Source organism: Hemiscyllium ocellatum, chromosome 33 (genome assembly GCF_020745735.1).
Source record: "Hemiscyllium ocellatum isolate sHemOce1 chromosome 33, sHemOce1.pat.X.cur, whole genome shotgun sequence".
NCBI classification, from domain to species: domain Eukaryota; kingdom Metazoa; phylum Chordata; class Chondrichthyes; order Orectolobiformes; family Hemiscylliidae; genus Hemiscyllium; species Hemiscyllium ocellatum.
In genome coordinates this window covers 10,840,443-10,852,870 of record NC_083433.1, presented here as the reverse complement: position 1 = coordinate 10,852,870, position 12,428 = coordinate 10,840,443, and the positions used below count along the sequence as shown (strand labels likewise).

The 12,428-nt window shown below is 43.4% G+C and overlaps 1 protein-coding gene across 1 annotated transcript in view; it reads left to right on the top strand.

Annotated features, from left to right (window-relative positions):
• Positions 1–390: 390 nt before the first annotated feature.
• The window catches only part of LOC132831241 (oxysterols receptor LXR-beta-like), a 44,422-nt gene continuing 32,384 nt past the window's right edge, over positions 391–12,428 (top strand). Inside the window, exons 1-3 of the mRNA XM_060849253.1 lie at positions 391–486; positions 9,134–9,370; positions 10,726–10,815. Of these exons, the coding sequence (XP_060705236.1) occupies positions 10,776–10,815 (40 nt within the window). The 5' untranslated portion in view covers positions 391–486; positions 9,134–9,370; positions 10,726–10,775. The remainder of the gene's footprint in view (positions 487–9,133; positions 9,371–10,725; positions 10,816–12,428) is intronic.

Below are 12,428 nucleotides of genomic sequence, written 5' to 3'. Positions count from 1 at the left end.
GCATTGCTGCCCCGAACAAAGATGGCATCCCAATGGCGCAACATGCAGCGGGGCAAAGATCACACAACGGGATTCAATCTTAATATAAGTAAAAAAAGCTCAGATATCGAACCAACCTTTTTGACTAGTCAAGCGGCGCCACCATTTTCAAATTTGGTGAAGAAAACCCCGTCGGAAGGGAATGATATTACTCGAAAGCAGCTTCCGCCGGATATTGCGTCGACGCCTCACGTCTGACAAACTTGACGGCCGCTGTGATGGACGTGAAGATAAACCAATGAAATAAGGTAACTGTGCGGCGCATGTCCAATGAGCGTTGCGGACGGGCGGGATGTGCACTGACCGTTAAGTTAGGTTGCGCCCAGGTTTCCCTGAAGTTGTCAAAGGAGGGGGAGGGGAGAGAGAGAGAAACTACAGGAGAAAGGGGAAAGTTCTCAGGGGCTGGACGGAAAAATAATAACTTCACTTAAAACCCCAGTTAAGCCGGTAAGGACGTGGAGATTGTGATCTTTATGGGCTGTGGCGTGTGACGGTTCTGATGGAGGGGAGAGGGGTTTAGATCTGGTGTTTGTTATTCCTGTTTAAATGCTGCATTATTATTCTGGGTGAGTTAGAAAGGGGGTTGACTTGGACGGGGGGTTGGAAAGGCCTCCTGCCTATATCCAGGCCCAGAGTGGACCCTCTCTGTCTATACGACACCTTTACCGGGGTCGGGGGGAGGTCTTTGAGATCTCCATCCACAACCTTCCCTCAAATCTCTGGCTAGGCTAAGATGACCCTTATCACCAGGCTGGCTGTAAAATTGCTTTAAATCACTATTTTATGACAATGATTTGTCTGCTACATTTGTTCTAAGAGGTTGGTAGATGTCATTTGCTTTGAAATTACGTGCAGATTGAAAACTGATATGTTTTGACTGAATCTCTGCCATCAGGGTGGCCTCCCTCTGTTTGGTTGTTAAACTGACCTTCTGACTGCTAACTAGCTTGGTGTTTCTGTCCTGTTTCATTGGTTGGATGTTGCTTAACTTACATGGTTTATTCAAACCCATGACTTGGATGCAAGTAGATGCCCTGAAGGGGAATATCCTATTCTGTCTGCTTAACCTGTGTTAAGCATCTTACAAGAGGAAATGATACAGAGTATTCTGATCTGTTTTCTCTGTGTGGTATGGTGCATTGTGGATCAATTTGGACAGACCCTGGGAAAATAAAATTGTGTTTTTGGAGAAAAAAAAAATCAGTTTTTTTTCTATGACAGCTAGAACCTTTTGTGGGGTTGTGGTGGGGTGTGGGGAGGTGCTTGTCACTTGCTGAGACTCAATGATGCTGTTGTGGAGGAATTTGTAACCAAAACATTTCCCTATAAAAGGGGGAGAGATGGAATGGGAGAGCAAGTGTCATCGGTTCTTTCCTTCTGCTACCTTAGGGGTAACACTGATGGATGTGGAGCAATTAATTGGTAATCTTGTTTTTCACTTAAGGAAAGATGTGCAGATGTACTCATCCACTCTTCTAAAAAGTAATCAATGTGGAGTCCCACTGTTATGGAGTGGGGAGGTGGGGTGTGCTTGGCATTTTAAATTAGTGCTATAACAGCTCTGTGTGCTCAGATTTGTTGTGTGTGTTACTTGCAGTCCTTTTTGAAATTAAAATGGAAATGACACTAAGTATAAATTATTTCCATAATCATTTTGCTGACATTATCAAAGATGAACATTTTGTGCCTGCATAGAGTCCTTAGGTACGTTGTCTTATGAGTAATGATTGGACAGGCTGACCTTCTGTTCATTTGAGTTCAGGACAGTGAGGATTGAGCTGTTTGAAGTTAAGATTCCTGAACGGTCGTAATAAAGTGAACATGGGAAGGATGTTTACCTTTTGAGAGCTAGGAGAACTGTGTTAAAATTGGGGATCATGCTTTTAGGACCAAGATGAGGGATTTTTTTTCTTGAAGGATTGTGTGACTTTGGAATACTCTGCCTCAGAAGGTAGTGGAAGAGGAATCATTTGAATATTTTTAGGGAGGGGTTGGGTCCCCTTGCTTAAGATTACTGGAGATAGGTGGGAATACAGAATTTGGAACACAAACAGATGATCTTGATCAATGGTTGTGCAGGCTGGAAGGGTTGAATGTCCTGTTGCTATTCCTAATGTATTTGTTAATTTGAATGTGGCTTTGAGGCTAATCCCAAACCTGCATGGCTTTCCACAACGTGGATAAGGTTGAATTGTTTAATTTATGTTTTGTTTGTTGTGCCTAGTCTTTCTCACCAGCCATTTGTCCTTAGCTATCTGTACTCTTTGCTGTTGGAAGGAAGCGATGCCACTACCTGAGGCTGCTACCTGGGTTGTTCTTTCTTGCACATTTTATTCCCAGTCTGCGGTAGCTATACCATATTTCCTGAGACTTGTCTTCAAGCAGCCTGTGAACTTTAATCTAGGCAGACATCACAAGCATATCTGAGTTGAAGTTGTGAATACGTAACAGTCTTGGGGATTTTAACATCAGTCATACGTACTGTGTGTCTGCTGTTTTGGAGCTGGGGTTTGATGAGTGCTCTAATTCCAGGGATTTCCACTCTTTGAAATGCCACTGTGTTGGGCATCTCTTAAAATTAATTTGTAGAACTTGGGCCTTGCTGGCAAGGTCAACATTAACTGCACATCCTCAATTGCCAATAGGACAGTTAAGAGTCAGCCACATTGCTGTGGATCTGGAATCATGTCAAGGCCAAACCAGGTGATGATGACAGATTACCTTCCCTAAAGTTCATCAGTGAACCAGATGGGCTTTCACAACAATGGACAGTTTTTAATTCCAGATTTTTAATAAATTAAGCTCACATTTTACTGTCTGCCATGGTGAGATTTGAACCCATCTCCCTAGAGTATTAGCCTGGGGTTCTGGATTACTAGGAGAAAGTGAGGACTGCAAATGCTGGAGATCAGAGCTGGAAAAGCGCAGCAGGTCAGGCAGCATCCATGGAGCAGGAGAATCGATGTTTCGGGCCATCGATGTTTCGGTCCTGAAGAAGGTTCTGGATTACTAGTCCAGCAACATTATAATTACATCACTACCTCACTGTGTCCTTCCATTTGATGCCCATGATGATCCAAATACATCTCACATGGAACCTGTTCAATTACTTAATGTGCCTGGTGTAAGTTTGTGTAGGTCCATGTTTTTACATCTTGTCAAGTAATGCTATAGAGCATCCATCATCTTGCTGCTGTTCAGGAGTGCAGTGGTCCTGCTCTGTTGCTGCCTTGATTCAGGCCAGCAGAGCAGAGACCAAATCTCAAAGTTTCTTGCTGTAAATGTCTCCACAGCACAACAGAGAGTACAACTCCCCTGCATTTCTTCCAAATACTGTCATGGGAACTTGCACATGCATCTGAGATAGTGAATGGCTTGTAATTTAATGTCTGGTCAAGAAAATGGTGCCTACATCTGTGTGGCAATCCCTCAGTATTGCACTGGACCTTCAGCTGATTCCTAAGAAGTGTACTTTTGGGAATGTTAGGCACAACAGCATTGGGCTCTTGTCTAATGCCTCCTATTGTCCGATAAAATGCACGCAATGTTGGTCTAGGTGGGAAGGACCAACACTCTGAGGCAGGGATGAGAGCTTTCTGTAATTGAAACATTTTTGAGCAAGGAGAAAGTGAGGACTGCAGATGCTGGAGATCAGAGCTGAAAAATGTGTTGCTGGAAAAGCGCAGCAGGTCAGGCAGCATCCAAGGAGCAGGAGAATCTCGTTTCAGGCATAAGCCCTTCTTGAGCAAGATTGGGGACCTGAGGAAGGGAAGGGATATTAGTATTGCTTTGAACATTTACAATTGAATATTGATGGTGCTCACTTCAAGAAATTATATTAATTCTTAAACTGTTTCAGGCTGGGGACTGACCTTTCCTCTGCACTGCCACCTAGTTTTCAGTCAGGCCTACAGCGATAGGCTTAGCATTTTCTCTCTTGCCAGTTCAATTTGAGAACAGCTTAATGGAGTTCTTGAAAGCATGCGAGTTTCAGAAATAAAGTTTTTTTGTTTTTGGTTGCCAGAGTGTGCTGTAATTTGCACTCAACATTGTTTCCAGTCATAGTCTTTATGGCACAAATGGCTCTCCATGGAGCTGTTCCATTTCTCCCCCCTAGTCCTGTACCCTGCCATTTTCTTGCTCTCAAGTGCCCATCTGATTTCCTTTTTAGGTCAAATCGACATGTTCTGCTGCTGGTCACAGTCCAAAATCTCCCTGTCCCAAATGTTTTCAAGTGGTGACATAGTTTTATAGAGGATCAGTTGACTGTTTGCAGGATCCCAGGAAACAAATGATGTACAGGTTGGGGCTGTATCCATTGACGTTGGAAGCATTGATTGCTGATATTATTGAAACATGTACGATTATGTGGGAACTTGATAGGGTAAATACTGAAAACATGTTTCCTCTTCTAAGGGGGGTTGTGGGACTTGGGAGGAGGTGGGTGGAAGTCCAGATTTAGGAGACATAACTTTAAAAATACAGGGTCCCCCATTTAAGGTGGAAGATGAGAAAGAATTCCTCAGGCTTATTGATCTTTGCAAATGCTTCCCAGAGAGAGTAGAAGCTGTGTCTTTGAATAATTTTAATAGCTTCTCAATAATTTGTACTGTACATCTGTATGACCCTGTGACTCTAGAATCATAGAATCCCTACAGTGTGGAACCCACCCAGCTCCATTCCCCTACTATCTTATATTTAAACCTGACTAATGCCCCAAACCAACATATCCCTGGACACTATGGGCAATTTAGCATGGCCAGTTCACCTAACTTGCATGTCTTTGGACTGTGGGGTGAAACTGGAGCACCCAGAGGAAACCCAGACAGATGCTGGGAGAACGTGCAAACTCCACACAGACAGTCGCCCGAGGCTAGAATCGAACCCAGGTCCCTGGTGCTCTGAGCCATCGTGCTGCCCACAGTTGTGAAGAGAGTCAAAGTAACTGACTGAAAGTGACCAACCGAATTGTGTGCTCCCATTCCTAATGCATATGTTTGTATCATCATCTTGCTGCTGTGGTTCAAAGAATGATGTTGATATTCATCCCTAAAACTTATGAGGGTTAGGTACCAGGATTCTAGCTACCAGGCACACTCAAACAAGGGGCTTGTCATAGATTCGTGGATTCATTACTCTGTGGAAAGGGGCCACTCAACCTGAAGAGCATCCCACTCAGACCCAGTCCCTCATCTTATCTGTGGAACCCCACAGATAAGATGGTTAATCTACCTCACGTCCACATCCCTGCAAACTCTGGCTGTTTAGTGTGGCCAATCCACATAACCTACACACCTTTGGACTGTGGAAAGAAACCATAACACTGAAGGAAACCCAAACAGTTATTCAGAGAACATGCAAAAAGGCAGTCACTCAGAACTGGAATCGTACCTGGGTCCCTGGCATTGTGAGGCAGCAGTGCTAACCACTGAGCCACCGTACTGCCCGAGAAGGAGAGATTGAGTAATTCACTGGCGTTTAGAAGGATGAAAGGTAATTGCATTGTAACATATAAAATTCTTAGAGGGATTGTCAGGATAGACGTGGGGAAGGTATGGCTCAGGGAGCCTTGAACTAGTGGTCAAAGTCTCAGGCTCCATTTAGGACTGGGCTGAGAATTCTCTTGGGAGGGTTGTGAATCTCTACAATTCTCTGTCCCTATGTAATGGTTAGTGCATTCAAGGCAGAGGATTTTGGACTCGAGGAAATTGAAGGGATGTGCAGACAGTATGGGAAGGTAGACTTGGAGTCAAAGATATAGCCATTGAAATGTATCGTAGCCTTGAGGGGCCGAATAGTTACCTTCTGCTCCCATTTTCTACATTTCCAGTGTAATTAAACGAAATGGGATAGGCACTGGGGTCAGGTGGCAGGTAATGCCATTTAAATATATGCACCATACTGACTACAAGATTCAAATTCCACACAGCATGCATCACAGGTTTGTAAAAGCTGCTTGGTAAAAGAAGATAATCACTGAGAAATGGGAAGCAACCCACTGGGCAATAGACAATAGGTGCAGGAGTAGGCTATTCAGCCCTTTGAGCCTGCACCGCCATTCAATGTGATCATAGCTGATCATTCCTAATCAGTATCCCCTTCCTGCCTTATCTCCATAACCTTTGATTCCACTATCCTTGAGAGCTCTATCCAACTCTTTCTTAAATGAATCCAGAGACTGGGCCTCCACTGCCCTCTGGGGCAGAGCATTCCACACAGCCACCACTCTCTGGGTGAAGAAGTTTCTCCTCATCTCTGTCCTAAATGGTCTACCACGTATTTTTAAGCTGTGTCCTCTGGTGCGGCACTCACCCATCAGTGGAAACATGTTCCCTACTGCCAGAGTGTCCAATCCTTTCATAATCTTATATGTCTCAATCAGATCCCCTCAGTCTTCTAAACTCAAGGGTATACAAGCCCAGGGCAAAGAAAGTTGATTGAATGCAGGATGGTAAAGAACCAGAAGATGCAGATTTAAAGTGGTCTGCTAATGAACCAAAGGATACTTTTGAAAAATAATTTTTATGCCAGCAAATGATAAGGATATGGAATGCTCTTCCTGAGAGTGTGGGAGAAGCAGACTCTATTGGTCTTCCAGAGAAAATTGGATAATGACATGAAGAGAAAAAGTTTGCAGGCTCCAATGAGAGGGCAGGGGAAATGAACTTAGTGAGTTGTTCTTGCAGAGAGATAGTACAGACACAATGGTTCAAATGCCCTCCTATGCTATAGCCATTCTGTGATTCAGTAGTATACTTTATTGCATTGAAGCTGAATGAGGACAAGATGTTATTGTTTCTGTGTGTGTGTGTGTCGGGAATAAGAAGTGTATTATTCTTTTGCAGAGTCTGTGTTCCTTGCACTGTGAGGCAGTTTGTACCACATGATAACTGCACTAGAGGATGAAGTGATTCCTCTGTCATCTGGAATCAGAGTGTAGAGGTGGGGGTGCACTACATTTGGACTCGGGAACCCTAGAATGGGAGGGGGAGAAATTGCTTCTGATTGTGTTCAGTGACATCAAAAAGCAGAGTATGTGTATTGGTTTTGGGTAAAGTGAGGATTGAAGTTGACTGTGTTGTCCTTTTCAAATCAAATAGTTTGCAATGTCAGTCTTGATCAAGAATTATTTGTGAAGACTGTATTGTTTGGAATAGTCAGAAAGTAAGTTCATTTTGATTTCTCATCTTTTTCCCCATAGCTTTTAGAAATGCTCCTATATTTCTCAACAACATTTAAACTGCAGCAGGATTTTTTTCGCTTGGCATTTTGCAAAAAAAAAATTGATTTACTCTCCTGTCTTCCGGAACATACAGCCTCGAGCAAATACCTCCCATTCACCTGCAGGACTCCTAAATTCTTGCTTCTGCAATTCTACATGAGCCTACATAAGGTGTGTTGTTGGGCTATTGAACTGGGAAAGGCATCCCATCTGAGTGGAAATTAAAGAGAGGATGCTGGAAATGCTGTGCAGGTCAGGCAATGTCTATGGAGAGACACTGAATAGAGTTAATGTTCCAGGTCAATGACCTGGGAAAAGTTACTGGGATTTGACCCGAAGACAGGGGTGGGGTAAGGACAAAGGAACGGCTGAGTCTGAGTGGCAGACAGGAGAGATTGCAAGACCGCACAGCTCGATCCTGTTTTCATAGGACATTCATCCAGATGTAATTCCTGGCAGTATCGCTTCACAGTGATCAGGAACAGGAAATAATTCATTTTGTTCTCTGTTCCTGACTCATGGGATGGCCCAAACTTTGTTACTGAGCATTTTATATCAAATAACTTTTCATGTGGCCAAAGTTCTCAACTGTCAAAGAATGACTGCTTTTTAGACTATGGCCACTATTGTTTTATAGGCCACCATGACATCTGTCTTGCATGTAGCAAGGTCTCACGAGCAACAGATGAGATCTATAGAGAGTTATTTGTTCATCTTTCAGCCAACGCCACATTTAGGTGGGACCATGGGTTAGCTGAAGGAAAGTGTCTCTGGCATTGCACTGACAGTGTCACAGTGGCACTGATGAAAACTGGGGGTTAATGTTTTCAAAACCTTGTATGATCTGAAACACTCTACCTTCTGACTAGAGTAGCAGACCTTTCAGCAGGACCATGCTGACATCCCAGGTAAGGTCAGCACAAACCAGGAAAAGGGTCTTGGAGGATGTTGGGTTTGTGTGGTTCAATTCCCCACTGCCTAACAACTTTTAAAAAATCAAAGCACTTTTAGCTGGAACTCTGGGTTTTGAATCTCATCATACTTTCTTTGTGTGTACAAAAAGAAAGCACATGCATTTGTGTAACGCCTCTGATGATCTCTGATCATCTCAAGTAATTTAGATTCAATTAGTCATAGTGCTTATCCCAGTCATACAGCACAAAAATGGACCTTTTGGTTCATCCAGTCCATGCCAACCATAATTCCAAACTAAACTAGTCCCCCCTGCCTGCACTTGGCCCATACCCCTCTAAGCATTTCCTATTTGTGTACTTATCCAAATGTCTTTTAAACATTGTAAGTGTACCTGCATCCATCACTTCCTGAAGAAGTTCATTCTACACATGAACCATTCTGTGTTTTTTAAAAAAAGTTTCCCCTCATATCTTTTTTTCAAATCTTTCTTCTCTCACCTTTTAAAATTGGGCCCCTTAGCTTTGAAATCCCCATCCAAGGGAAAAGACATTGGCCATTCACTTTTCTGTATCCTTCATTATTTTCTAAACCTCTATAAAGTCACTTCTCAATCACCTTCACTTTCATGAAAAATGCCCCAGCTTACCCCTAGCCTCTCCTTATAATTCAAACCCTCCATTCCCAGCAAATCTTTTCTCAAACTTCTCCAGGGTCAAATTAACTAAACACTCTCTTGTCGTGTCAGCTGTTTAAAAATGGTATCTAATTAGTCCTACGCTCTGTCTCTCCCTGTAACCCTACAAAGTTCATTTTTGGATGTTGAGAATATGTGGTTATCAATGTAATTCTTCAAGTTTTGTAAGGTTGCATTCTATGTTTCTGCGATCTTTTTTAATAAGATTTCACTTAAAGCCAATCCTCCACTTATTGTTCTGACATGTAGGATGTGATTCACAGGTTTGTTTCAGGCAAGTTGTTCCACCCACTGACCTCGTGTTGTCGAAGGTGGACAGTGAGCACCAGCTGTCCAACGTGACCCAAACCCAGGACAACATCTCTTGAGCACTAGAGGCAAAGGAAGAACAAGGGTGGCGAAATCTCACGCAGTTTTGCCTGACTGGACTGTGTGGAACAGGAGCAATGTTGTGAAGCTGTGTACTGGCAGCCCAGTGGAGGCAACGTGTGCTGATGCAGGTATGCCCCCATGTTTACTGGTTCTGAGTAGGTCACCACATCATAGCCACATTTCATGGTGTCAGCTGTAGCCTTGGTTGGAGCGCCCCCATCTCAACGTAAGATGGTTGTGGGTTCAACCCTACTTTCAAAGACATGACGCTGCTATTCTGAAGTTTTGGTTTCTAAATTGAAAGAGAGAACTTCTATGACTGGAATTTCCATTTCAACTTGTATGCTGGGAGTTGACACTCTGCCTTAGTCATGCATTCTTTCCTGAGCTAGAGAGGAAAGGAAAGGGGAAGAGGCAAAATTAACTTAGTTTGCCTCTGTTGATTTCCTGTCAAACAGCTGATCTGACAATTGTCCAAAAGCCTGGACTGCTTGCTGAATCTGGAAGTATGTTGGAGTTTTTGTCTTGCTGTCACTGATCAGGACAAATGCAACTTTGAAATATTCTCAACAATTTGAGACAGGGGATTTAAAACAAAAATGCTGATTACTTGGCAAGTTGGCTCTGACTCACTGAGGCATTGCTTTTGGAGAAAACGGTGACAAAACTCCCCCAATGTCATAGAATCTCTACATTGCAGAAAGAGGCCATTCAGCTTATCGAGTCTGCACCAACCTTCTGAAAAGCATCTCTGCAACCCCACTTTTCCCCTGGCTAATCTACCTAGCTTTCATATCCCTGAACACTGTGGTGCAATTTAAAATGGCTGATCCACCTAACCTGCATGTCATCATCCTGAGTAATATTTCTTTTCTTTGCACATAACGGATCGCTGTCTGTCAATGGTGAGCCATATCACTGGCTCAACTGAGTAACTTAGATTTGTTGTTGGTGTAGCTATAAGTGCACTCAGGATTGTTCAGCTCATGCTGTTCAATTGTCTATTAGGGAAGATATAAATACATGTGGACTCATTCTCCTCAAACAAAAAGAATATGCTCAAATGTTGTGCATTTTTTGAGTAGCTTTTGTTTTCCCTTCAGCATTCTCCATGGTCATGCCAGGGCAGCTGACCAGTCCTTTCCCCCTGTATATAAATTGTGTGGTTGATTGATTGATTGAAGTTTGGCACTCTTGCAATTGGCCTGATGAGTGCAAGACAAAAAGCTTCAGTGACATCTCTCCCTTTACAGACATATACAAGCTCTATGCCTATCTCTGCTAACAGAATTCCCAACTTAATGTTGAGTAGTCTGTTGTCTCTCACTGTCTAAATGAAGCTCTGAAAAATGGCACTGGGCAGTTGTATCATAGGTGTGAGTAGAAGCTGAAGTCCAGCATTTCCAGGTAAAGGAGTGAAGGAATAAGATTAAAGATCAAACTGCCCTATTAACAACCTATCATTTTTTTTTTTCTCTCTCAGCTTCCCACTGGGATTGTATTTTCAGAATGCAGTGGCACACGTGATGGAAGATGTCCTTCCCAGCTGTAAATGGCTTGGATGTTGGCCACGGTAGGCCCATTTATAAAATTATCCAGCATGGAAGGAGATCATTCTGCCCATCATGTCTGTGCTGGCTCTTTGAAAGAGCTATCCAATCCAATCTCCCTGCTCTTTACCCACAGAATTGCAGATTTTTCATTTTAAACCATGTATTTGGTAGCTTTTAGCACATAAGTTGATTTTTGAAGCTTCAAAAACATTCTCCAATTAAATGAAGGAGGGGTTTGATTTAGAATTAGGTTTAATTGTTACATTAGATTACTTACAGTGTGGAAACAGGCCCTTCGGCCCAACAAGTCCACACCGTCCCGCCGAAGCGCAACCCACCCATAACCTCACATTCACCCCTTACCTAACACTATGGGCAATTTAGCATGGCCAGTTCACCTGACCCGCACATCTTTGTGACTGTGGGTGGAAACCGGAGCACCCGGAGGAAACCCACGCAGACACGGGGAGAACGTGCAAACTCCACACAGTCAGTCGCCTGAGTCGGGAATTGAACCCGGGTCTCAGGCGCTGTGAGGCAGCAGTGCTAACCACTGTGCCACCGTGCCGCCCAAGCACGTCTGCTCAAATATAGAACATAGAACATCATAGCGCAGTACATGCCCTCAGCCCTCGTTGTTGCACTGACCTGTGAAACCAGTCTGAATCCCAGTATGGGAGTACAGCAAAAAGTGTACAAAGTCACCACTCCTCAGCATCATCTTGGTAACAAAACCAAAATCTCAACAGAAAAACAACAGAAATAAAAGAAAAGCAAAAGGTAGGGTAAATGTCCAGATCTCAAAACCTGAATCTTACCTCAGTAAAGGTTTTTGGGACCACTGATGCATGCACCTGGACCTAGCCATGACCTGAAGGCTGGATAAGCCTGTGAATCTCTCATTGATTGCTGGGTGTGCTTGTTGCAATTGATGCTGCTGCCACCTCTGATTGCTGGAGGAGCTTTGCCACCGATGCCGGCCCCAAACGCCAGAAGAGGATTCCTTGCTTCTGCCTCCAATCACCGGGAGGAGCTGTGTCCGCCGCTGCCTCAGACCGCTGGGAAGTTGCTGTCATTCCGCACATTGTTGGTTCTCGCTGCTGTGCCGAGTAACCTGCTGCAAAAGGCTTTAAAGAAAAAGAGGAAAAAGCAAAAGTTAAAAGAAAGAAAGGAAACTGGAGCAGACAAGCCCTGGGCTCAAGAGCCCTCATACAGTCCTGCTGCCGTCTTGTTCAAAAGCTTTCAAATTATACACAGTGTAAAAGAGAACCGCGAGTGTGCATGAGCACCCTTTTTACTGATCTCCACGTAGATTCTATACTGTTGTAGCATGTCTTAAACTCCCACACAACTGTGCAGTGCAGCCTCTATTGCCATTTGATTCCTTGTCATCATTTATAAAGTAAAGGAAGTTTAGTGGGGTGAAAAATTGAGAGTAACATCTAAATGAAAATAGCATGACATGGTTGGAAAAGGAGTTGGACTTAATTCAGCAAGTATATTCCGAAACATGATTTTTGAGTCCTGAAAAGTTGGATCTGATACATTGAGCTTATATGTTCACTGGGGTTTAGGTTATGAAATTCCCTTTTGAAAGTTACTGTAGGCACATTTTCCATTGCCTTTTCAAGCA